Source organism: Monodon monoceros, unplaced genomic scaffold (assembly GCF_005190385.1).
Source record: "Monodon monoceros isolate NGI ecotype Baffin Bay Population unplaced genomic scaffold, NGI_Narwhal_1 Super_Scaffold_9, whole genome shotgun sequence".
Lineage (NCBI taxonomy): Eukaryota > Metazoa > Chordata > Mammalia > Artiodactyla > Monodontidae > Monodon > Monodon monoceros.
In genome coordinates this window covers 14238011-14263139 of record NW_021703786.1, presented here as the reverse complement: position 1 = coordinate 14263139, position 25129 = coordinate 14238011, and the positions used below count along the sequence as shown (strand labels likewise).

General features: G+C 46.9%; 2 protein-coding genes across 2 annotated transcripts in view; one reads left to right on the top strand and one right to left on the bottom strand.

The window, feature by feature from the left end:
* Positions 1-6556: 6556 nt before the first annotated feature.
* On the top strand, positions 6557-20021 carry UBE2Z (ubiquitin conjugating enzyme E2 Z). The gene is made up of 7 exons (XM_029211817.1): positions 6557-6954; positions 8947-9019; positions 10947-11134; positions 13467-13578; positions 16193-16305; positions 17098-17188; positions 19161-20021. The coding sequence occupies exons 1-7, from the start codon at positions 6641-6643 to the stop codon at positions 19329-19331; spliced, it is 1062 nt and encodes a 353-aa protein (XP_029067650.1). The 5' UTR covers positions 6557-6640; the 3' UTR covers positions 19332-20021.
* A 1363-nt stretch (positions 20022-21384) lies between these two features.
* SNF8 (SNF8 subunit of ESCRT-II) overlaps positions 21385-25129 on the bottom strand; it is an 11461-nt gene continuing 7716 nt past the window's right edge. The window contains exons 4-5 of the mRNA XM_029211638.1: positions 24130-24226; positions 21385-23082 (exon numbers count right to left, since the gene is read on the bottom strand). Of these exons, the coding sequence (XP_029067471.1) occupies positions 22945-23082; positions 24130-24226 (235 nt within the window). The 3' untranslated portion in view covers positions 21385-22944. The remainder of the gene's footprint in view (positions 23083-24129; positions 24227-25129) is intronic.

Genomic DNA, 25129 nt, shown 5'->3' with positions numbered 1-25129 from the left:
AATGGAATGCAGTAACCTTTTGGGATGTCAGGCTGGCATCCTTGCCAGGTCACTACCCTTTGGTGGTAATCAAGGAGCAGCCCCCAGGGAAGATGGTTACCTTTTCCTTCCTGTGAAGCTCCAGGAACTTACGTTTTTCCCAAGGGGCTGGTAAGAATTTCCCTTCATCATGGGTTCCAAAGAGCTTCGGAATTGCTGGGCTTTCAAATCCAAATCAGCAGGGTTGGGAATGTGGTTGGTGGGCCCATGGAACTCTAGAGTCAAGAGAGAATGTGCGGGACTTCCCTGGTGGTCCAGTGGTTAAGACTCCGCACTCCCAATGCAGGGGGCCCAGGTTCCATCCCTGGTCAGGGAACTAGGTCCCGCATGCTGCAACTACAAGATCCCAGGTGCCGCAACTAGGAGCAGCCAAATAAAGAAATATTAGGGAAAAAAAGAGAGAATGTGCTCCCACCCGCAAGCAGGCAATTAGTCCATTACCATTGAGATTCTTTATCTAAGCTCTATGGCCCATGGATGGGACCATTTTGCTTACCGCAAAATATTTGTGAGTGCATACAGAGGCGCACTGTTCTTGGGAGAGGGGTAATGACCAAAAAAACACTGAGTAACCACTGCCTTAAGAGTTCAGCAAGGTGGCAAAGACCATGAACTTGGGAGTTAGAGGGGAGTGCAAATCTCAGCCCTGCCATTTCCTAACTATGAAGTTAATTATCTCTCCTGAGTCTTGATTTCCCCATCTGTAAAATGGGGATGAGAACAATTCATAGTGATTGTGACAACAAAGTAAGATAATACAGGTAAATGTATGCAAATAATGATAATATATGTAATGTATACATGTACAGTATTTTTAATGTACATGTACAGTATTAATTATATGTAATATAAAGATGTATTGAGATATGTAATGAGATAACACATAATACGTGTATTATTAAAAATTTTAATAGAGCTATTACTTAGAAGCCTCCGACACCCAGTCCAAGTTCTGATTTTTCCTTTTAGCCCCCAATTTGTGACCTGGGTGGGAACTCTTCATCTATTCCTGGCACTGAGCCCAAGACAAAAGGCTAGGCCCTGGAGGGGAAGGACTGCTCCAGAGAGCAGTGGGACACAAGACCTTGGGGAAGAGGAGAAGGATCTTCACGATGTATCTATTTAGAAGGTTGAAGCACAGCAGTGACCTGAACATCAGGATACTTGCTGATCTCTGTCCTGGGGGAGAGTGCTTGCCAGGTTGCCATGAGCAAGGTGCTACCAAACTTTGCTGCACTGAGAGATGGCTCAATGCAGTCCAGTGTGCTGGGGAGGAGAGAGAGGCTTGGATCCAGTTTCCTGTCGGAACACAGCTTGGTTGTGTCATCCATCCCCAGAGGCCATGGGAGTGGCTTCAGAAGGCACAGTCTTGCTCTCTGGCCAAGCTGCCAGGGAAAAGCAGCCAGGTGTTGCCTTGAAAAAGTCAGTGAGCACTGGACTAAGCAATGCCAATTCACAAAGTTCTGCCAGCCTCTCCCTGGTCCTTCCTCTTCCCAGTTTAGAGGCCTTCTGGAGTTCCCTTGGGAGTTGGTGAGCTGGTCCTTCAAGCAGCTGCAGCCCTTTAGACCTTGAGTTGAAGATTCTTTGTACAAGCTTGGCCAGCCCTTTGGAAAGAAAATAGGCATTTCTGAGGAAGAGGAGGTGAAATCTTAAAGATCCGTGGCCAGGGGAAGGGCACCTGGCTACCAAACACTTCCATTGTGTTTACCATTTCTGCAATACCCACTGAATGTCAGGTCCTGGAAATACAAGATAGGTGCTCCATGCTTACTGCCCTAGAGGACGTCATATGTAGTAGCTAGACAGATGAGTAACCAAACCACTAAAATAAAAAGCAGGGCTTCCCCGGTGGCACAGTGGTTAAGAATCCACCTACCAAGGCAGAGGACACGGGTTCGAGCCCTGGTCCGGGAAGATCCCACATGCCGCGGAGCAACTAAGCCCGTGTGCTACAACTACTGAGCCTGCGTGCCACAACTACTGAAGCCCGCGCACCTATAGCCCGTGCACCGCAACAAGAGAAGCCTCCGCAATGAGAAGCCCGCGCATCGCAACGAAGAGTAGCCCCCGCTCACCGCAACTAGAGAAAGCCCGCACACAGCAATGAAGACCCAACGCAGCCAAAAATAAATAAATATATATTTTTAAAAAAAGCAGTACGTGCTATAATAAAGGTATGAATTACTTCAGAGGATGGAGTAATTAAAAATGACTAATAATATTAATAATATGCCTGGGGGTGTTAAAGCTTGGCAGAGAAAGTAATATTACAGCCAGGCTTGAAGGTAAGAATAATAAGAGTTAATAATTATTGGGACTTCCCTGGTGGTGCAGTGGTTAAGAATCCGCCTGCCAGTGCAGGGGACACAGGTTCGAGCCCTGGTCCGGGAAGATCCCACATGCCACAGAGCAACTAAGCCCATGTGCCACAACTACTGAGCCCACACACCCAGAGCCCATGCTCCGCAACAAGAGAAGCCACCCAATGCAGCCAAAAATAAATAAGTAAAATTTAAGATAATAATAATAATTATTATTATCAAACACTTACTTTGGCCAGGTATTGTGCACATTCATCATCACATTATCTCTTCTTTATAGCTACTATTTTTTTTATCAATATTACTGATGAAGAATAGAAGCTTAGAGACTTTAAATAACTAGGATTTTCCCTAATAAAGGGAAAGCGTATTCCAGGTAGAGAAAATATGAGCACAGGCCCAGAGGAGAGAAGGCACATGGACAAGTGAGGTGCCAATTATTTGGACAGTGCTTACCACTTTGCAAAACACTTCTAAAAATGCCACACTTAATCCTCAGAAAAACCCTGAGAGGTAGTAATTATCACCATTCTATGGATGCAGAAATAGGCTCAAAGAGGATATTTGCAGAGTGGTACATATCAAAGGTTGAACCTCTTTTTTCTGGATCTGAGGTAAGTGGTTTTCTGTTCATTGTCCCATCTCTAATGGACCTTGTACCTGAAAACAATGGTCCAATAATAAGTAAGGGACCCATTGAGGAGTCCTCTCACCCCATGGGCCCCCTATGGGCCTCTGCAGTCTGTAGCCATGGAGAAGCTATGAAGTAGCGTTTTTCTTTGCGTGAGGTTACCCAATGACTTTTGACCATCTTACTAAGTAAATAATACCCAAGAAAAATTCTAGAATCCTTAAAAAATGAATGAAATATATAGTTTGAATAGGCAATAGATGTACAGCACAACATTTAAAAGGTACAAGTGTGTTTGTGTGTGTGTATGTGTATGTATATATATATATATATATATATATGCCCTTTGCCCCATCTTGTCTGCAATCAAGAGGCAACGCTGTTACCAGTTTCTTGCATATCCTTTCAGAGATATTTAGGCATCTTTATTATAGAGTGGTAAAACGCTATACCAATAAAACATGAAATCTGTATAAAATATTGTATCAATTCATTTTGCTTCATGTTAAGTACCTAAGCTGTGACAGGCCCCATGCTGGATTCATAGGTAATACACGATCTAGAGTCTGAAGAACGGGGAGCAGGGGGGAGTAGGGGGTGGAAGCAACAGGTACCAAAGGACTGTAATTAGTACAAGGTACAATGTGATAAGTGTGAGAGAGAGTTCCAAGCTGTGACAGTATCACATAGTGGTCAGAACGTTTTTTCTGGAGACAGATTTGGCTTGCTCTCACTGTGACCCATGTAAATGACTGAACCTCTGTAAGCCTCTCTTTTTCCATCTATCAGAACGGACTAATAATAGTACTTACTTCATAGGTTTGTTGAAAGGAATAAATGAGACATACAAAGCACTTGGCACGGGACTTGCCTGGTGGTGTAGTGGTTAAGTGGTTAAGAATCCACCTGCCAGGGACTTCCCTGGTGGCACAGTGGTTGGAAATCTGTCTGCCAGTGAAGGGGACACGGGTTCGAGCCCTGGTCCGGGAGGATTCCACATGCCGCGGATCAGCTAGGCCCTTGCACCACAACTGCTGAAGCCCACGCGCTCTAGGGCCTGCGTGCTGCAACTCCTGAGCCCGTGTGCTGCAACTGCTGAAGCCCGCACGTCTAGAGCCCATGCTCCACAACAAGAGAAGTCACTGTAATGAGAAGCCCGCGTACCGCAATAAAGAGTGGCCCCTGCTGGCCGCAACTAGAGAAAGCCTGTGCACAGCAACGAAGACCCAGCACAGCCAAAAATAATTTTAAAAATAAGATAAAATTTTAAAAATAATAATAAAAAAAGAATCCGCCTGCCAATGCAGGGGACACAGGTTCAAGCCCTGGTCCGGGAAGATCCACATGCCGCAGAGCAACTAAGCTCATGTGCCACAACTACTGAGCCTGCGCTGTAGAGCCTGCGAGCCACAACTACTGAGCCTGTGTACCACAACTACTTAGGCCGTGCGGCTAGAGCCCGTACTCCGCAACAAGAGAAGCCACCACAATGAGAAGCCCGCGCACCGTAACGAAGAGCAGCCCCCGCCCGCCGCAACTGGAGAAAGCCCACGCGCAGCAACGAAGACCCAACGGAGCCAAAAATTAAAAAAAAAAAAAAAATCCATTTGTGTTAAAAAAAAAAAAAGCGCTTGGCACCTGTTAGGCACTCAATAAATGTTAACTAAAAATCCAGTATTTTGGCTCTCAATAAATGCTGGCTATTATCACTCAACTCCACAGTCCCTGGCTGGAAAATTCATAAAGCTGTGAAAACAGGACTTCTTTTTTAAGAAACAAATTTGGCGGCAAAACGTAATCTAAAGTGAGGCTAGGGGCTTCCCTGGTGGCGCAGTGGTTGGGAATCCACCTGCCAATGCAGGGGACACGGGTTCGAGCCTTGTTCCAGGAAGATCCCACATGCTGCGGAGCAACTAAGCCCGTGAGCCACAACCTACTGAGCCTGCGCTCTAGAGCCCACGTGCCACAACTACTGAGCCCTTGTGCCACAACTACTGCAGCCCGTGCGCCTAGAGCCTGCACTCGGCAACAAGAGAAGCCACCGCAATGAGAAGCCCGCGCACCGCAACGAAGAGTGGCCCCCGCTCGCTGCGACTAGACAAAGCCCACGAGCAGCGGCGAAGACCCAATGCAGCCAAAAATAAAAATAAATAGATACAACATTAAATAAATAAAAAAAGTTTAAAAATAAAGTGAGGCTATTCGTCTGATTTTGTATGAATATTCATAAGTGTACCCAAATTAATATGAATATTCATATGCTTTGCTACAGAAGTATCAGTATGTTTGGTTACTGAGTGCTGCCCGAGGTCTTGCTGGGAGTGTTAAATTATGATCCTGTACTTTTTTTTTTTTTAATTAATTATTTATTTATTTACTTTTTTTATTTTTGGCTGTGTTGGGTCCTAGTTGCGGCACGCGGGATCTGTGTTGAGGCATGTGGGATCTTTCGTTGCAGCGCGCGGGCTTCTCTCTAGTGGCGGCGCGTTTTCTCTCTCTCTAGCTGTGGCGTGTGGCCTCCAGAGCGCATGGGCCTTGTAGTTTGCGGCACGGGGGTTCTAGTTGAGGTGCACGAGTTCAGTAGTTGTGGCACGCAGGCTTAGTTGCCCTGTGGCATGTGGGATCTTAGTTCCCCGACCAGGGATCGAACCCATGTCCCCTGCATTGTAAGGCGGATTCTTTACCACTGGACCACCAGGGAAGTCCCGATCCTGTACTCTTGATAGGGAGAAAAGGGAAAGCTTTTTTTTTGGATGGCTTGTTTTTGTTTTTTTGATGGCTTGTATTTTTTCAGCTTAATCTCAGTAAAGTCCTGAGGAATCCTCCCAGGATTTAAACTCACAGCCCCTTGATTCCTGCATATTCAAGGCCTTGTGGAAAGAAATGTCGAGCTTGCAGTCAGGAAGCCTGATTTTCTTCTTTTTACCAAGCTTCTCTAGGTTTGTTTTATTATCCCTATGGCAACGCCTAGCAAAAGTGCCTGGCATTTAGCAAGCCCTTCATAAATATATATCGAATAAACTCTAAAACGAGGTAGTTTTTCACTCGTAGTTCCTGATTCCTTCCTTCCTTCCTCTTGGTCCTGTTGCAGGCAGGGGGCAATGGCAGCCTGCCCTCCGTGGGTGAGGGTGCAGGAAGGATAAATCACAGAGACTTTAGGACAGGAAGGGCCCTAAGCGGGTCAACTCCTCTACTCAGCACCTCCCCACAAGGAAGCTGGATCCCCAGTCCTACCCCTTGGACACGTCAGAGGGTCGCTTTCCTAGATGTGGTAAATGGTCCTCCTCTCCTCCCCTTTCAACGCTTGAAACTAAAATATTCCTTGGAATTGGGTCCTCAACTGCACCTAGGAGTCCGTACCCGCCTCAGAACTTCCTCCCGCAAAGCGCGGGACTCGCGCAGGCCCAGTACCCTCGCTTGGCCGGCGAGCTCCGACCCCCGCCCGCCCTGGAGGACTGTGGGTGGACGCTCTTGCAGAGCGCCTCTCGCTGGTCGGGGCGGGGGTGGGCGGAGCCAACACCGCCCAGGCCGGGGAAGCGGAGGGTGGGGACACTCTGGCCCCGCTCTCGGTGGTGCGGGGAGCGGGAGGGAGCAGCGGCCGCTCTGGTCGGCGGACGTGCTGCCGAGCAGTCCCGGAAGCGAAGGAGCGATGGCGGAGAGTCCGACTGAGGAGGCGGCGACAGCAGGCGCCGGGGCGGCGGGCCCCGGGGCGAGCGGCGTCGCCGGTGTTGTCGGCGTTAGCGGCGGCGGCGGGTTCGGGCCGCCTTTCCTGCCGGATGTGTGGGCGGCGGCGGCGGCAGCGGGCGGGGCCGGGGGGCCAGGGAGCGGCCTGGCTCCGCTGCCCGGGCTCCCGCCCTCGGCCGCTGCCCACGGGGCCGCGCTGCTTAGCCACTGGGACCCCACACTCAGCTCCGACTGGGACGGCGAGCGAACCGCGCCGCAGTGTCTACTCCGGATCAAGCGGTGAGCCGGGGTTTTTCCTCCCCCAGCCCCGAGCTCCGGGGCTCGACCTTCCCCGCCGCCCCCACCCTGTACCACTACCACCCCCACTGCACTCGCGGTGGCCCAGCTCCCAAGCCCACGTCTTGCCAGCCCGGAGCGTCGGGATCCAAGTCCCCTTTCCCCCCGCCCCCAGCCCCACACGCACCAAGCCCCTCCTCGCGTATCCAGGTCCGACCCCGCCCCTCGGTAACCTCCCTTGAGCCCTCAGTCTCCAGTCCGGACACCCTCCCCCACACCTCCCGACCTCCCGCCCGAAACCCGACCCTTCGGCGCTTCAGTAACACCCCCTCCCGCCCTCCGCACCGCCCCTCTCCCCCCTTCTCCACCCCAGCCCTGTTAGATGCAGCCCGGAGGCCCCACCCAGCGGTCCCCTGCGTCGTCTCCTCCCGAGCCCCATTTGTAAGACACACACACAGCTTGCTTTGCCCGGCCTGAGACGTCAGGCCATCCTGGCTTTATTCCCGGCCTCCTTAACCCCCTCCACAGAGTCCCCTACCCAAGTCTAGGTCGCTTCCCACGCATGCCAGCAGCCTTCTCTTGAACCACTTTTCCAGAACCCCAAAGCTCTCTACTCTCACACCTGTTCCAGGAACTCAAGCTTCCATCCCCCCCCCCCCCCCCCACCCAGTCTCACATTGGCTTGTGATATCCCAGTCAAGACTTTCTTTTCTGTATTCTTTCCTCTGAGTCATGTGATTTACTTTCTGAAGCAAATGTACCCAATTGAAATATAGGAACAAAGGCCCAAGGCCCTTCTGTGCTTATTTCTTGGGTGACTGATCTCAGATCATATCATTTAATAGATAGTGTTTTTGTGAAATTGCTCAGCATAGTACCTATCACATAGGAAAAGGGAATGCTTTTTAGCTGCTATTAATCCTGAAACCTGTTTGCTGATAGCCAGACTCTCTCTCCCCATGCCACCATCACAGTCATCCTCATCTAGGTAATCACATTCCCCACATTCCAAGTTCTTTCAGATGTTTCTACCTACTTTCAAGGTTGTACTAAAAATTAAACAGCATACTGTGTGTAAAGTACCTGGCCCAGTGCCTGACACAGTTTGCCAGCTCCATCAAGGTTGCCACCTCTAACTTAAGAAGCTCAGCACTCCTCAACTCTTGTGCTCCTTCAGCCATTTCAGTCTTCCAATCCTAACATATCTCTGAGTTCTGCCAATACTTCTTTTCCTCCTCTCTGTCACTTGTTTGCACTTTTTTATGTCCCTCTGTACCGTAGCAAGTCCCTAGATTTCCCACCTATAGGCCCTTGCTCACAACTGATCCATTCTAGTTTATGAGCTATGACCTAGAAGTCCTCTCATCTTCTATAGTAATGACTTCATGTCATCCTCCACCTGTGAGATTCTCAGCAGTTTCAGAGGGTCCCCATCCCAACCTGAAGAGGACTGTACACTATTAGTCTCCTGGGCAAGAAGGCCATTATTGCTCCCTGCTAGCTCACTTGCTTCATATAATCCCCGTGCTAACAACGGTCCACTGTGTGGTTTATGGAATTAGTTTTTTAGTGGAGTTGATTATGTCTTCCCAGTTACCGAGAAATCTTCATTTAGCATTCAGCCGTAGTACCTGGGAATCTCGGAGGTGGGGAGTGAATGAAGTGCCATGTGGGAGGAAGTGAGAGTAAATGGGATGTGGCTTTTCCAGGGTGACATTGGATACCATTGGGATCTCTGATTTTTTTTTTTCCCCCTCTCCCTTCCCTCCCCCTGAGGAAACAATGCCCCTTTGATGATAATTTGCTCTCTGCTTGCCTGACAAATACTCAGCTGAGATTTCTCAGCCAACAAGACGGTGCAAACATTTGTGGTACCAAGCACCACTTTCTCGAACCCTGGCCTCACTGAGGTGATAACAACTGTCCTGCTCAAGGGATTCCCCTTTTTTCTCCTCTCCCTCACTCCCTCCCCCACTTCCTCTTGGTGTTATACAGGGATATCATGTCCATTTATAAGGAGCCTCCTCCAGGAATGTTCGTTGTACCTGATACTGTTGACATGACTAAGGTATGTACCTTGGTGGGGTTTGGGGGTTATTGGGAAATTGGGCCCATAAAGTTGAAAGAGCCTAAAAGAGATTATCCAGCTCACATCTCTGATTACACAGATGAATGAATCAAAACCCCAAGAGAGTAAGTGGCTTGCCCAAGGTCACACAGTGAGGTGGAACGGAGCCTTGAACAGGTATCTGTTTTGGGGTGCCAAAAGGTCCTGGTTGGCTTGGAAAAGCCCAGTTTATGCCTGTTGTCCAAGCTTAATTATTAATAGAGCACTCTTTACCTCTCAAAGATGCTCCAGTTTGGATGATAAATTATATGGTCACCCTATTGTACTAGCCAACTCTTCCCCCATCCTGCCACTCTTGACCTTTAAGTGTGGTGCTGTAAGTCAGATGCCAAGAAGGTTGGGGATGGGACAAGCTTGAGTGAACAGTGTTTGTAGTTACAGGGCCGTGTTTAGGCTCCTGTCCTTACTGATTGCTTTTGAATATCCTTTCCACCCCAAAGACCGTTCCTCTCTTGTCCACACACAGACACAAGAGAAAGCTTAAATTCCTCTGGCATAGATACCTAGACTTCTCTGTCATTGATTGCTCTACCCTGAGAAGTGAATTTTTACTTAAACTGATATCGGGAAGAAATCAGATTACCTAAATCTAGTGTTGTTTAAATGAAAACTCCTTTTAGTGTCAAATTTCTTATAGTAAAAATTCAGATTTGGTATTATTTGTGTGTCTGTTTTGTTTTGAATAGGTTTCCCTTTAAATTGATTTTTTTCTTTTTATGTGGTTGGAAATGTTTTTCCTAGGACATCTTGTTCTTTGTCAAGTATTAGTGTTAATATGCTAGTCCCTGGGGTCCCAGAATTGATGTCATGTTGATACCATTTGAGCTTGCTATTACAAATGACTGAAGGCTAAAAGATAACATAGAATGCCACCAGGGCAAGGTGGGGACTATAGACAGAGGCATTGGATTGCAGGTCCTTTTTCCTCTTGCTGTTTAAATTCTGAGCAGACTTAAGTGCCTAGGAGCCTTTGTAGATGAAGAAATATAACTGAGTCAGTTAGGTTTTCTTCCCTTCAAGAAGGGAAGTCTTGTTCAATAAATCACAGCTGGAGGAAGAGAACTTAGCATTTTGTTTCAAGTGCTGCTGATTTTTTTATATTATTATTAACCTACAGTGTTGGGGAAAGTTCTGGGGATAGTCTATGGCTCCGAGTGGACCCTGAGTTTCCCCATTTTTCTTTGTATCTTTCACACAGCTGGATGCTGCCTGAGCCACATCCTCCACAGTAGGTTTGATCCTCTGCGGAGGAGACATACCGTAGGCCTCCATCACAGCCCTCAGCTCTGCCCTGTGATTGGCACTGGTGCTGTGGCCTCCAATCCCTTTCTTCTTTTCCATTTATCTCCTCCCCTTTGTGCCACATAAATGGAGGGTGGAGTTGCATCGTACGCATGTTTAACCTAGGCAAATCCAAACATACGTACTCAGTAAAAATATGTATTGATTTCTTAAAATTAAGCATGCTAGGACAATATTTTATAGATGTATATTATGTTTTGCACGTTGGTGTTCTATCCATTTGTCATATAAAATACTGATCAGGGAAGTCTGAACAAAAAACATGCTTTAAGGGAGTTTTAAGGGACACTCAAGGGTGATTTTGGCTAGATTCAATTTTCACCTTGGGCTCTAACTTTAGAATGTAACCCCTGAGTAAGATGCCACTACACTGTAATGGGGTTTCTTAAAATTCCAAAAATATTTATTGGTGTGAGTGAGCACAGGCTATTCATTTTTCATGGTGAGGATATGGAATATGGATTCAGATGAAGGTTCTGCTTCTGGCGTGGGTAGCAAGTGGAAGCCAGGAGGGTTTGGGATGGGACGTCACCTCACAATTTTGAGATGGGGTTTTATTTTGCAGATTCATGCATTGATCACAGGCCCATTTGACACTCCTTATGAAGGGGGTTTCTTCCTGTTCGTGTTTCGGTGTCCGCCCGACTATCCCATCCACCCACCTCGGGTCAAACTGATGACAACGGGCAATAACACAGTGAGGTTTAACCCCAACTTCTACCGCAATGGGAAAGTCTGCTTGAGTATTCTAGGGTAAGAGGAGACTTCTAAGTGGCCAAGTTGGTTGTTAGCAAATATTACTCTAGGCCAGCCTTCATCAACCAGGGTTTCTCATCTGAATCACAGGACACAGAAAATGATTGGAGTGACTGTTTCCTCAATTCTCCCCCGGATGGTACTTGATTACTGTCATTCTAGATGCAGAAAAAGACGTTAATTCATGATGTACAGTGGATGCCTTAGTGAAGTGGTTCACCCCGAGCAGCAGTAGCATCTGGGAATTTATAGCCATGTAGAGTCTGGGCCCCCACCCTAGAATTATTATATCAAGAACTCTGGGGGTAGGGCCAGCAGTCTGTCTTACAGGCTCTCCAGGTGATTCTGGTGCAAACTGTTGGAGAACCACTCCCTTAGGGCATCAGGGCTTAATTCTCTCCTGAGCAGGTTGAGAAAGGCTGCAGGTCCTGTGCCATTCAAGGCTGTGAATGTCTTATTCCTGAGTCTCGCGTGCGTGGCTTTGGAGGCAGTGGTGGTGGTGATGATGATCATGTTTTAGCAACTGGATGAAAAATGTCTGAGGTTGGAAGTCACATCAGATATGAAACACAGATGTTTTGAGTACATTTTTGTTTCTGGGTGCTACCAAGATTTTGCTTCATGTAGTTCTCATCCATTCCCTTTTAATCTCCTTCGGGGGTTAAAAATTCAGAATGGAAATATCTTCTAGCATATTCTGGATTGGTCTTTTTAGTGTGGTCTGAATTTCCCTGGGGCATAGAACAAGTAAAAGTTGAAGTTAAGAAAGTTGCCCAGACTGGTGATACTGTTTTCTTTCTTCCTGTCCAATCCAATATATTAGGTTTGTGTAGGGAAAAGGCAGCTGAAACAAACTTCTCCCTCTGCCCAATTCTCTCAGATCGAAGAATATGTTCTGTGATTGCGGCAGTGAGAAAGTCTTTTGAAGGACGTTGTCCTTAAAGAAGTCCTTTATCTCGTTAGGGTATAGGATTGTCTGTGCTGGAAGGATAGTGGTATATATAAACCACAGTGGTAAGGAAACTTAGTTGTTGTTTCTGTATGGAAGTTGTTCTTGTAAGTGTTTTTGTATTAGGTTTTCCTTCATTAGGCCAATATAAAACTATTTCGAGCAAACATCAGTTCACGGTAGAAACAGGGGAAGTAAGATGGTGGGGTAAAAGTGGCAGAAGTATTGGGTGGAAAAGGAGAAGCTACTCTGAATTTGAAAATTCGCCGTCAAGAATCAGAGTAGAAAATTCCCATGCGTACTTAGTTGACTATTCACTTTAACAGCTGCATTCCTTTCCTCCCTACCTAGAAAAAAATATTGGGCTGACTTACAAAAAGAAATTGAATGAGTTTACCCTGTTGACTTCAATGCCCGAATACTAGATGCTTCGGAGAGCACAAGGTCTAGGGTTCCTGGGGGACTGAAGCTGACAAGAGAGGTTGAGAGGCACTGAAGAGCGAGCTCTGAGGAAGTTACTGTTCCCCATTACTTACTGGCCTTCCCTCAAGGCCAGCAGGGAAAGGGAAGTGGCGAGTTAACTTGAACAAGGCAGTCCTGGTTCAGGTTGTGTTCAGCTTCCAGCTCAGGTGCCATCTCTTCAATTAATTGAGTTAAAAATAAATGTCCTTAATGTCCAAGCTTCCCTCCTTCTCCCAACATTCCATCATGCATACGAAAGGGAGGAGCAATTTTGGTGTTTCTCTGTTGTTGAAGATGTTGTTCATATATTATTTTCAACCCTCCACACTCTAGAAGTGCCCCTTATTCCCTTTCTGTCCTTTGGCAGAGTTCTGTAGTTTTCAGAGGATTTGACACTCTTTGGGGGTTTGATAGAGAGCTGGATCCCCGATCATCAACCCCACCACATGGCCTCTAACCAGGGAGCTTCAGTCCCTTCTCTGCCTCTGTGCTCAACTTCTCTCTCCTCTCTGACGCCATCACCACCCATAAATAAATAAGCTCTTTAAGATCCATAGAGGTTAACATTTAGCTTGCCTTTGGAGCTGTTTTCTTACCTTATTTCTTTCATTTTGATGAAGGGAACCTTCCCTGGCTACTGTTTCTCTCCTAGCCCAAAGAAAATCCCTTCAAAGTTACTTTGCTTGCTTTGCCCTCTTTTGTGACACTTGATAAGAGGATTAGGCAGTTGAGTGATTTCTGGTGAATGAGGGTGAGATGGAGGCTGGGAAATTCCAGAGTATTAATAGTGAAAGAGAAAGTGAGTCACTTATGATGGTGCTTCCAGGCCCCGGGGTACTCGTACACTGGTCTTTCTGTAGGGCCTTTCCCGTCTCTCTCTGCCTCACCCTCTTCCCTTCCCTCTGATGTGTTTTGCAGTACATGGACTGGCCCTGCCTGGAGCCCAGCCCAGAGCATCTCTTCCGTGCTCATCTCCATCCAGTCCCTGATGACTGAGAACCCTTATCACAATGAACCTGGCTTTGAGCAGGTAAGGCCAGGTGGGCCCAGCTTTGGGGTGTAGAATATTGGGTTTTAAGAGATCTGAAAGATCTACTTGAGGGTTTTTGTTTTGTTTTTGACCTGGCTCAGCCCCATGTATTAAACTCGTCACTGTGGGAGAAAAAAGGAGCTGGCATGTGTGTGCCTTAATAATGAATTTTTTTCCCTATTACAATAACATTGTCAAGTTATTTCCATTTGACTTGGATTAAAGTCAGTGGAGTCATTTGGAAATTGATTCTGCGTCTGTTTTGGGGGCTCTTGGAGCCAGTGTGTTCTTCTGTATGCCTTCATTCCCCAGTATCCCTTTAAGGTGCTCCCTAGTGACTACTGCTGAGCCAGACTTTCTTTTGGAGTTATGAAGTACTGTTACCTGCAGAACCACAGGAACAGTCATTGGCTAGGGCAAGAATATTTTAGTCAGTGCTGCCAAATAGAAGGTGGAGAAAACTCATAATTTCCAAGGGTGTACTATATGCCAGCCCCTTCCAAACTTTTATATGTAACTTCTCATTTAATCCTCATACTAACTCTGCAAGATGAATGTTATCCCCATTTTCAGCTGAGGTAATGGTGACTCGGAGAGGTTAGTTAACTTTCACAAGGACACACAGATCAGGATGTAGTCCCAGGAGCCCAAAGTCTTCCATTGTTTCAAAGCCCCTTCCAGATTACTCATGAGCACAGGAAAAGAGTTCCATGATATTATCAAAAGATATAATAATTCAGTTTAAATGATTAAAACGGCTTAATTCATTTTGAAACTATTTGAGATGACACTAACATTGGTGATTCTTCTGTAGTCTTAAACAAAGGGAAATACCCTTTAAGAATGAACAAAAATTGGGCTTCCCTGGTGGCGCAGTGGTTGGAGGTCCGCCTGCCGATGCGGGGGACACGGGTTCGTGCCCCGGTCTGGGAGGGTCCCACATGCCGCAGAGCGGCTGGGCCCGTGGGCCGTGGTCGCTGAGCCTGCGCGTCCGCGGCCTGTGCTCCACGGCGGGAGAGGCCACAGCAGTGAGAGGCCCGCATACGGTAAAAAAAAAAAAAAAAAAAAAAGGAATGAACAAAAATTATTCCCTAAGCCATCCTTTCAAACAAATAGTGAATGTGATTTCAGGAGTAGGTGGAAATGGAAACGGACCTCATTGGCCAACCAAGGACCTGATTTTTACGTCTTGTTTGGAAATTCAAGAGATGGGACTTTTATTCTTAAAACTACCAAAAATTCTTGGTTCACAGAACCCACTTGTCTTGGTAGTTTTTTTTCACAGTTCCCCAGGCAGAAAGAAATGCCACACTGTTCCATTTGTTAAGTAGTTAGGTCTAAACAACTTCCTTCCTTCTCAGATGACTACACTGACTTAATAATAGGATGTGTACACCTGTTCAGTGCCATACAACTGTTAAAATCTTGGAATCAGATCAGAGCCACCACCCTCATTTCTGTTCCCTCCTGTTTTCATATGCTACTTGCTATTTATTAAAGTAGTGACTGAAAATCCAGCTTCGCGAAAACAATATGTCATCAAAAGGAATGTAATACAGTTCAACATTAAAACTGAACTACCTAGGGCTTCCCTGGTTGCGCAGTGGTTGGGAGTCCACCTGCCGGTGCGGGGGACGCGGGTTCGTGCCCCGGTCCGGGAGGATCCCGCATGCTGCGGAGTGGCTGGGCCCGTGAGCCATGGCCGCTGGGCCTGCGCTTCCGGAGCCTGTGCTCCGCAACGGTAGAGGCCACAACAGTGAGAGGCCCGCGTACCACAACAACAACAACAAAAAACTGAACTACCTATCTCAAGGTAGTAGTTTGCATGGAATTTCACAGGTGTTGAATACTGTGGTTTTCCTCAAAAAGTTTACAGTATCCCACAGTGCCCTTCTGATTTCCCTGTGGTGCACATTGGGAACCGTGGTGGTAGGCTGAAGGCATGTGTGTATTTCCTGTTCATTACCTGTTTTGATCAGAGCCAAGGCTCTGATTGACTAGAGTTGGTGGTGGGAGGGGGGAACAAGGGAAGAGTTAAAGGGTGGAACGCCATGCTCCCGTCTGTTCACACCCACATGTTCCTATCAGCTCTCCAGACCAGGTTCGGAGTTTTTTCTTTTGAAAACTTCAGGTTCTACTTCTGATAGACAATAGTTGAATTCAATGATGGTGGAATCCACAGATGTGTAAAGGAGTTAACCAGGAAGCATCCTGATATCTATAGGTTTTTCAGGCTAAGACTCCTAGCATCATTTATACCTTTTTGTCCCACCATTATTCTTATACATGGTTATTTCCCACTTAATCCTTCCTGCGAGGCCTTTCATTTCAGGCTTAGGGAAATTTGATGGATGTGGTTTGCTGCTTATAGGTCAAATGACCCATAACAGAGGATGGGTACTGGTATGTGTGGCGGGGGTGGGGGGGTGGGGCGGGGTGAGTGGTCTCAAGGACTTAGCTGCTCTTCATGGATCTTCCATATAGTGGGAAAGGTGTCCTCTTAGTTCATTTGCTTGGGTCACGTACCCCATACTCATCCTAAAATCTCCTTCCGTTGGCTTTTCTTTTCACCTAAATTTTGTACTTGGATACTGTGGTGTCTGTCACATTATAGGAGAGACATCCAGGAGACAGCAAAAATTACAATGAATGTATTCGGCATGAGACCATCAGAGTGGCGGTCTGTGACATGATGGAAGGAAAGTGTCCCTGCCCTGAACCCCTACGGTATGTGTGAAGAGAGCCCACTTGGTACTTGGTATTCCTTCTGGATATTTAGCTTGTTCGTACATTTGAGAACCTTTGTGGCAAAGTCCAGTGTTGGGCACCAGAGAAAGAGAGAGAAAAAGGAAAGATGTGGTTCATGTTTTTAAAGAGCAAGTGACCAAGGGGTTACGCAAAAGGAAGTTCAGAGAGCTTTTCGGTTCTTGGAGAGTGCCGAGCCTGATGGGAAAGACATAGTCCATGCCTTCAGGGAGCCCCTGTTTGACTAAAGACATTTAACTGTTATACAGCCAAATGAGGTGTAGAGTACTTCATAATAAACCCATTTCTTAGGGTTCAAGTTTATTTCTAGGTGTTAAAAACTAGATGAGCAAAGAGTTAATGAAACAAACTTTTCTAGGAAATGGGGGGGCAACGGTTTTTTCTTTCTTTTTTCTTAATTGACGTATAGTTGATTACAATGTTTCAGGTGTATCTAGGAGAATTTTGAGTAAGGTTTGGGATTAGGGATGGCCTGTGGAAAACGAATGAGAATGAGCAAAGTCATGAGTTGAAGTTGGAGTTCAAATGATCAGTATTAACAGTCACTCTCATTTTATAATCCTTAGGGTATAAGGGAAATCAACCATGGGCAGTCAGCTGTTTCTTTTTCCATTTTCCATTGAAAGATCTTTGTAGGAAACCAAATCTGGTCTTGGGAACTCTAGCTGCTGAATTTGGCATTAAGGTTAGATGGTGAAGGGGTGGTGCCTTCCCCTCTTGTTCCTAAGTGAAGCTTCTTTGCTTGTTTTCCAGAGGGGTGATGGAGAAGTCCTTCCTGGAGTATTATGACTTCTATGAGGTGGCCTGCAAAGATCGTCTGCACCTTCAAGGCCAGACTATGCAGGTAACAGAGCCCCTGCTGCTGACTCCAGAGGCCTTACAACAGACCATGTAAACCCCCCTCACAAGGGTGACATCCACATCTCTCTTAGAGTTCAGAGCCAAAAGGAACCTGGTGCATTGAGTAGCTGAGGCCCAGAGAGAGACTGAAGTCATATGGAGTTGGCTGTAGGTTCCTGGCATAAAGTAGGTACTCAAGAGTAGAATCTGAATCATCCTGCTTTCTAGCCTGGAACTCCTTCCCTTCTTGGTCAGTAGTCTTTTCAAACCAAGAACATTCAGCCCTCTCGGAACTTAGGGATTATGAGAGTCATCTGTTGGAATTCCATCCCTAGCTCAGGGGGGTGCTAAGAGAAGGAATGCTTAGGGAAACATTGGGTGTGCAATTATTGCTGAAAGAACCTAATACAAGGATGGTAACCAGTTGTTCATTCTCTGCCTCTACTGGGGAAATGTGCTTCTGCTTCCAATAAGTGCAGAATTTAGGCTTGCTTAAAAGAAGAGGTTCTTATTAAACCGAATTGTAAATAGGATCCAATATAAGCAACTGGTTGAGAATCTTCCTGTCCTGAAGGGCCAGTCCTGTGTCTGTTGGATCATTTACTTGCTTAGAAAAGTGGTGACTTGGATAAGTGGCTAAAGCCTCTTTAGGTTCTTTCCAGTTCTTTTTGGTCTATGTTCCCACCCACCCAGCACCACCAGCAGTGGGAGTAACTGTTTTGTTTCCTCAGGTGCTGCTCAGAGATGGTAGCTTCCCTATCCTCCCTTCAAGGACTTCCCTCCTACGTCCCGCATTTAAACTCAAAGGGCAGGACCAGCTCAAGGCTGACTTGTTTCCTGAACCTTTTTTGAGAATATATCGAGGATGATGCATGCTGTAGCTTGTTCCCCATCAGGAATTATCATTGCTGGTATCTAGCAGCATTTCTAATATTCAGTCTGTGAAGGAAAACCAACTCATGACAAGGGAAGGGCAGGGAGGAGCAGCATCTGGGAAGGCGGAGAATGGGTGGAAATGGAGCCAGTGAGGAAAGGAGGAAGATTTGGGAAATTGACAGCTCCAGAGTAAGTGTGGAGTTCAGTTTTGGGAGAACATAACCCTCAAATGTGAAAAGTATGGGCTGTAGTCACAAGAGACTGACTTATATCCACTGGCCCTTGATCATGATGGTAATGTGTGGGCAGAAGTGTGGAAGGAGTTTAGGTGGGAGAAGCAGACATTATGTGAGAGGGAAAATCGTGGACTTTTTGTAACTGCCAAGGAAAGAGGTCTCCACGTGTTTGAGCGCTGGGCAAGCTACTTTGCTGCCATAATCCTTATTTAGCATTTTAAATTTCTTTTTTTATACCCTTCACCCCACCCATAGTTATTTTTGAGACTTTAAGGACAGTTAACCCCTTTCCACGTAATGTTTGGTTATCTTTGATCTCGAATGACAAGGACTGGAGTGATGCCCAGAAACCTGGACAGGAATGTGATGACTGGTCCGTGGGGAGGAGGGCAGGTGCTTATCCGAAGTCAGAACTCCTTCATTCTAGACCTGCCTGTGATCTCAGAAAAGCAAATTACCCTTTTTGAGTATAGGGAATGAAGGATAATTCTCCCCTTATATAGTTTGTATGAGGTTAATTGAAAACACCAGCACACTTAATGATTACAGTCCTGGTCTTGAATTTCTCTTCCCTATCTATCTCGCCGTTACTGTGTCCCCCTTCTGCACAGTGGCTTGCTTTGGGGGAATGCAAACACATTTTAATGTTGGCCCAAGCCAGACCTATCTGGGGTGGTGAACGTGCCACAATATTCCTAAACAAAGATGATGTTGTCTGCTGTTGGGAACTCTCTGTGCTATGCCCCCTTCTGTCCCCATGCTCAGAAGTTGAGCGTGTGTTTCACGTGGGCCTAAAGCTGCTCTGTCTAGGGTGAGCCACCCAGACTTGAATCTTCCTTCCCGCTTGTCTCCTTTCCCCCACAGGACCCTTTTGGAGAGAAGCGGGGCCACTTTGACTACCAGTCCCTCTTGATGCGCCTGGGACTGATTCGTCAGAAAGTGCTGGAGAGGCTCCATAATGAGAACGCCGAAATGGACTCTGATAGCAGCTCGTCTGGGACAGAGACAGACCTGCACGGGAGCCTGAGGGTTTAGACCCTGCTCCCCTCTCCCCTCCCCCCACTCGAGAGTCCCAGCAAAGTCCCTTCCCCCCACCCCAGGGATGGAGAGGCACTTGTGTATCTCCCTCCAAATGTGACATCATCCTGCAAGATGGCAAGAACCAAGCAAGCTTGGATCCCAGGGTGTGGAAGTGGGGAGGCTGTTCCCGATCTGACCTCCTTGGCTCTCGAGCATCTGGGGCTGTGTTCATCCCATATCAGGGGCCAAGGTACCTATGCAGGAGCACCTAGGGCGAGGGCCTCTGGCAAAAACAAAACAACCAACACACCTCTCCACAGGGCCAGGTCCTTAGGGACAGGTGGAGACAAATTGCAATTCCTAGAGGGAGTGTGCCCAAACGATTTATGGGGATATCTGGAAGGGAGCTTGGGGTGGGGAGCTGTCTGTGACACTTAAGCAGTCTGGGTGGTTGTCTGTCTGTCTGTCTTCAGTTTTGAAGCAGGGCTTCCCAATGCCCTTTTCCTCCCTGCCTCTTCACCCCCATTATTTCCCACAGGCCAGCATAATTTTGTTTTTCCTAATTTATAGTCACTGTTCTAGACAGACCAAAGAGAAGGAACAGTGGTGGAGTCTAGGCTGCTGACGAGTAAGCTTTACCAGCACCTGAGCACCTTTCTCCTCTGCCCCCCATTCCCTCACCCACTCTAGATTTAAGACAGAAGGTAAACGTGACGGGGCCTGAACCGAGGTCTTGGGAAAGCCTGCACAGGCACCATAAGAAGCTGACTTGCCGTTAGTTCCCGCAATCACCGATTTGAAAGGTTCCCAATGCAGACAACTGTTGTGTGTATGGGATTAGAGCCACTACATAGAACAGTCTCTTACAGATTTTTCATAAATACTAGTCACAATGAGGGTATTACTCCTGGGGGTGGGGTACAGGGGGCAGGCTGATGCTAGTCCTATTGTATTTTGTTTGGCTGTCCTTGTGTGTTTTCACCTCAGCCTGTAGTCCCCCTCCTCACTTCAAGGCCCAGGGAGGGGGCTTCCGTGGTGGTGGGGCTTCCGTGGTGGCGCAGTGGTTGAGAGTCCGCCCGCCGATGCAGGGGACACGGGTTCGTGCCCCGGTCCGGGAAGATCCCACATGCTGCGGAGCAGCTGGGCCCGTGAGCCATGGCCATTGAGCCTGCGCGTCCAGAGCCTGTGCTCTGCAACGGGAGAGGCCACGACAGTGAGAGGCCCGTGTACCGCTTAAAAAAAAAAAAAAAAAAAAAAAAAAAAGGCCCAGGGAGTTGTGGGGAGCAAGGGTGGCCAATGGCAGAGGGGATTGGGGCTGGGACTCTGTGAAGACTCCTCTCCTTCTCCCCCCCACCCCCACCCCCAACTGCTCTTTGTCACTGACTCTGATGGGTGTTTGCCTGGCTGTGTCGCTTCTCTATCTATTTAGCTGCAGTGATCCTTTATCTGGTTGGCTCAGAAAAATGTGCTTTAGGTGCCCTGTGACACTGGGCATCAAGGGAACCCATCCTTCCCCTTTTCGATGTGTTCTCCTGTACTTTCCAGATTCTTACTGATAGGTCTCCCAGGGGGGTATTGGTGATCCACATGACACAGGGCCTCAGTCAGTATCCAGCCACATGTAAGGGAGAGGATAACTTGTACCTGCTCTGCCCGCTGCTAGAGAGGCCTCTGCCTTGTGGGTCATGAGACTTCCTGGGGAAGTTGGGAAGGGGGTTGGGCACAAAGGAGAATGTCCTACTTGGGAGGGCAGGAAGCAAAGGAACTGGACAGGAAGTGGGCTTGGGGGACAGAAGTATAGCTTTGAAACCTGAAGGCTGGGCCTCTTCACAAGAAGACTCAAGAAGGGGCCCTGCTTCCAATTTCCCTCTTCCATTCCCAGAGCTAGTACAGGGCTTGGAAGAATGCCCTTGGTCTGTTGGTCCAGTGTTACCTGTCATACATTTAAGTGTTCCCACTTTCAAGTGACAATCCTCTCCTTGGTCCTGCCATGGGCAGAGCATGTCTGGCGTACCAGCCTGACTTTTACGTCCTAATCTTGAGTTGAGGAAATATATGCACAGGAGTCAAAGAGATGTCTTTATATCTGACTGTACATAAATGAAGTTTTTTGTTTTTTTTTTTTTTCTTTTTGGTGCAATAAAGTTTGTTTTGGCAGAAGGAGGAAGCGCCTGTGGGTGTGGGAGGGTTTGTGTAAAAGTAAGAAGGGGATTGTTTTGACAGCCACACCTCTCACCTAGGCCTGAAACTGTCAGGGATAAAGATAGTGCTCAGTGGAAGCCAAAAACTTGGGTTATGTGGTGTGGGTGGAAGCAGGACTACTGGTGGCAAAAGTTCCCATCATTAAGAAACAGGGTCCTTTTTTTGAGGCTGTAACTTTGGCAGTCAGGAGAGGAATGCCATCTTAGCCTCGGCTGCTTCGAAAGAAATACCTGTCCAGGAAGTGAGCTTGTCCTTAAGGACAGGCAGAGGTAGAGATGGGCTCAGGCTATATATCCCCTTGCTAAGGGAAAGGTGTCTTAGTATGGATAGTCCAAACCATTGGGTTTTCAGTTTTCTGATACCAAACTACCCCTTAGGAATTCAGAATTCAGACCATGAAGACGGGGCTTAATGCTGGCCTCCCAGCTCATCACCTTCTCTACTTGCTATAGAAGGCTCTTGCTTTCTGGTACAGAGGCTTTTCCTCTTGGCTGACCATGTGTGTCGGAAGAAATTATACACAAAACGTCCTGCCAGCCTGTGCCACGCAAAGCTGCATACAGGAAAGCGTGGGCCCGGGGGGCTGTGGGCCTAGGCTCTAGCTTTGGCTCTGCTTAAGGTGGTGGCCTCTGGTCAATTAGATTCCTCACCTGCCAAAGTTAAGGGCACCTATTTAACTTTTAAGGTTGTGAGGACTATACAAGGTGAATATAAAACTGGGTGTCTGGTAGGTGTTCAATAAATGATTCCCTTTCCCACCCCTAAGGTTAGAGGGATGACCTGATGACCACTATAGGAGGAAAAGGTAGTAAGGAATTTGAGAAATACTGCATCCACTATTGGTTAACTCCCCTCAAATTAAATTTTCTTTTCTGTAACCACCATTTAACATTGACCTCTATTTCCTTCATACTCGTAGCTGAGTCTGCTGCCATAACCTGGAACCTCCACAAAGGAAGCTGGAAGAGACTGAAAGGGTGACTATTTACTGGTCCGTTAGGGTCTGCTCATTTGAGATAAGGAATATTTTATGAGGAAGGGGTTTGAATTAACAGAGGCTATAATTTATGTCTCAGGGCCACAGAAACTAGACTGTCTAGCCAGGAGACAGAAGGCCTTCATTCTAGGCCCAGCTCTACCATGAACTTCTAGAGGACCTGTGCAAGTCATTTTATACATGTTCACTGTTATCTATGTTACTCAGGTTATCCTTAGCGGATAAAAAAGGTTTTCTCCAATAAAGATGCAATGTGAAGGCACTTTTTAAAAAAAAAAAGTAATGGCTGAAGAATACTGGGGGAAGAAAAAAATTGGAATTTTTTTGGTTTTTTGGTTCTTTTTTAAAACAAAGTTGTCGAGGTTTTATTCACCACCAGCTCCTCCCTCTTCTCCCTGCCTGCTGCTGTGCCCCCTTCCGCATTCCCAGTCAGGGGAGGGCTTCTCTGGCCTCCTCAGCTGTAATCTCCTGGGAGTAGAGGTCAGTGAAGAGAGCTGGCAGCCAGTAGTGGGCCTCCCCTGGGGCCTGCAGGTCCAGCCAAGCCAGCCCTTCCTTCAGCAGGTGTTCCTGGCAGAAAAAGGGAAAAATCAACTGAGAAAGGGGAGTTTACATAATGTAGGGTAGATAATCCTCAAACCTATCTTGGCTTCAGTGGGGTTTTCAAACTAAATCTACAAGAGTGCCTTCACATATTTACACAGCCGAGTTAGAATGATTTGTTTAGCCTAGGTCTTTGCCTGAGGTGTGAGAAATGCCACCAAGTTGCTTAATCTGTGCTGCTGGGAAAGAGGATAACGACAAAGTGGGATGTTGTGGAAGGAAGGGCTACAGAAATATTTGCTGTATGGCTTTGAGCAAATCACTAACTCCATTCCCTAGAACAAAATGGAGATCAGTACCTTTCAGTTAACTTATGGAGTAACAGACAGCTAGGGGGAAACCTTTTTGGAAAAGTTAATGGAAAAACCGTATTAGTATTAGAATGGACTCATAGTTCCTATAGCTGGAAGTATGCTCCAGATGGGTTGGTTCTACCCAATATCATTAAATGTTTGTTATCCCCACTTCACAGATGAAGTTAAGTCTATAGTTCAACTGCCTGGGTAAGGAGAAAGGTATTGAAAGCCAGGGTTCCTACGTGTTCATGCCACTCCCTCTTCACAACATCAGTCTTTCATTAGTACCATGAAATGTGTATATATAAAACTATATGTAACATGCACTATAATAGTATATAATTATAGCAATGTAGTTATCAGTAGTTAATAATTCCCTTCACTCTGTACTAACAGTGTTACTTCCAGTACAAGCCACATTAACCATCTGACCAGGCTTTACAGGTCAGCAGAGAGAGGCATTGGTGACTCCCCAGTGGCAGTGGCAGCCTGGCTGTACCCATGTGCCAGGGCTGGAAGCCTGCCTTTGTGAGTTCTACCTCTCAGTGCCATCTTCAGAGAAATGCTGGGGGGTTACTTCTGGTGTGGCAGCAGCAGCCTTCCAGGCAAGAAGTCAGCAGAGAGAGAGAGGCCAAAGCTCTTGCCTGTGTGGTACCTGTCTACCCTCCTCCTCCCATCTGGGGCCCATCTTTTCTGGGCCATTCCAAAAGTCACATACCAGCACTTGCCGCGCTCGCTCCGTCTCCCATTTAAGACTGGCTTTGATGTCACTGACAGTCACATAGCCACTTTTCTGAAGGAAGGAGGAATGGAGGCTGCGTCAGTTAAGAGTGTGCTTTCCCTTAGAATCCAGCATCTGCCCAGGGACAATTAATTTACCCAGGCATGAGGGGGAACTGCCCTTGGGTGAAGCCTAAGAGAGCACAGAAGAATGTTTAGAGGTCCCAGTAGAGAGCAAGAGAGAAGTGACTTTCAGGATGACAGAGGTAGGTTGAGGGGTTCAGTCCTAAAAAGTAGAGTCGAGTCCCTGGTACTAAAATATTAATGTAGACTTTACCAGAGAACTCTAAAGTGACAAGGAAAGATTCAGAATGATTAACTGATAGGAAGAAATGGTGATCATCATAAACTGTTCATAATCTAAAATATTTAAGTATTCAGCCCCTGTCCTGCCTCACCCTAACCATTCCCCAATCCAGAAAAGCCCCCTCCCTCGTTTAGTTCTATTCTACATTACAGAATTGAGAAAACTGAACATGTCTTCCCTGATAAGGATAAGGATTTCGAGGAAGATGATACAGCTTAAGGCACTGCTGAGGAACAGGAGGATGGCAAACGAGATTAAACATTTTTTCAAAGAATCCATAAAGTAGTTTTATGAAGACATCAAAAAATCTGTCCACCAAGGAAATTCAGTTAGTGGTCTGCATGTCTGTCTACACTAGACTGTAAGCTCCTTGAGAGCAGGAACTATATGGTACCCATCTTTATATGCTCCTACAGCCTGGCCCAGTGCTTTGCACTATAGCTGCTCAATAAACGTCTGCTAAATAAGCACAGGTCTGAGTAGTGCATCCGTTAGACAGTTTCAGCAAAAGACCTGAGTGATGGAGGGGAGGAGATCAGAAAATCCCCTCCCAGACTGCCTCTACATGCACATGCTCGCGTGCACGCACGGACACACACACACACACACACACACACACACACACACACAC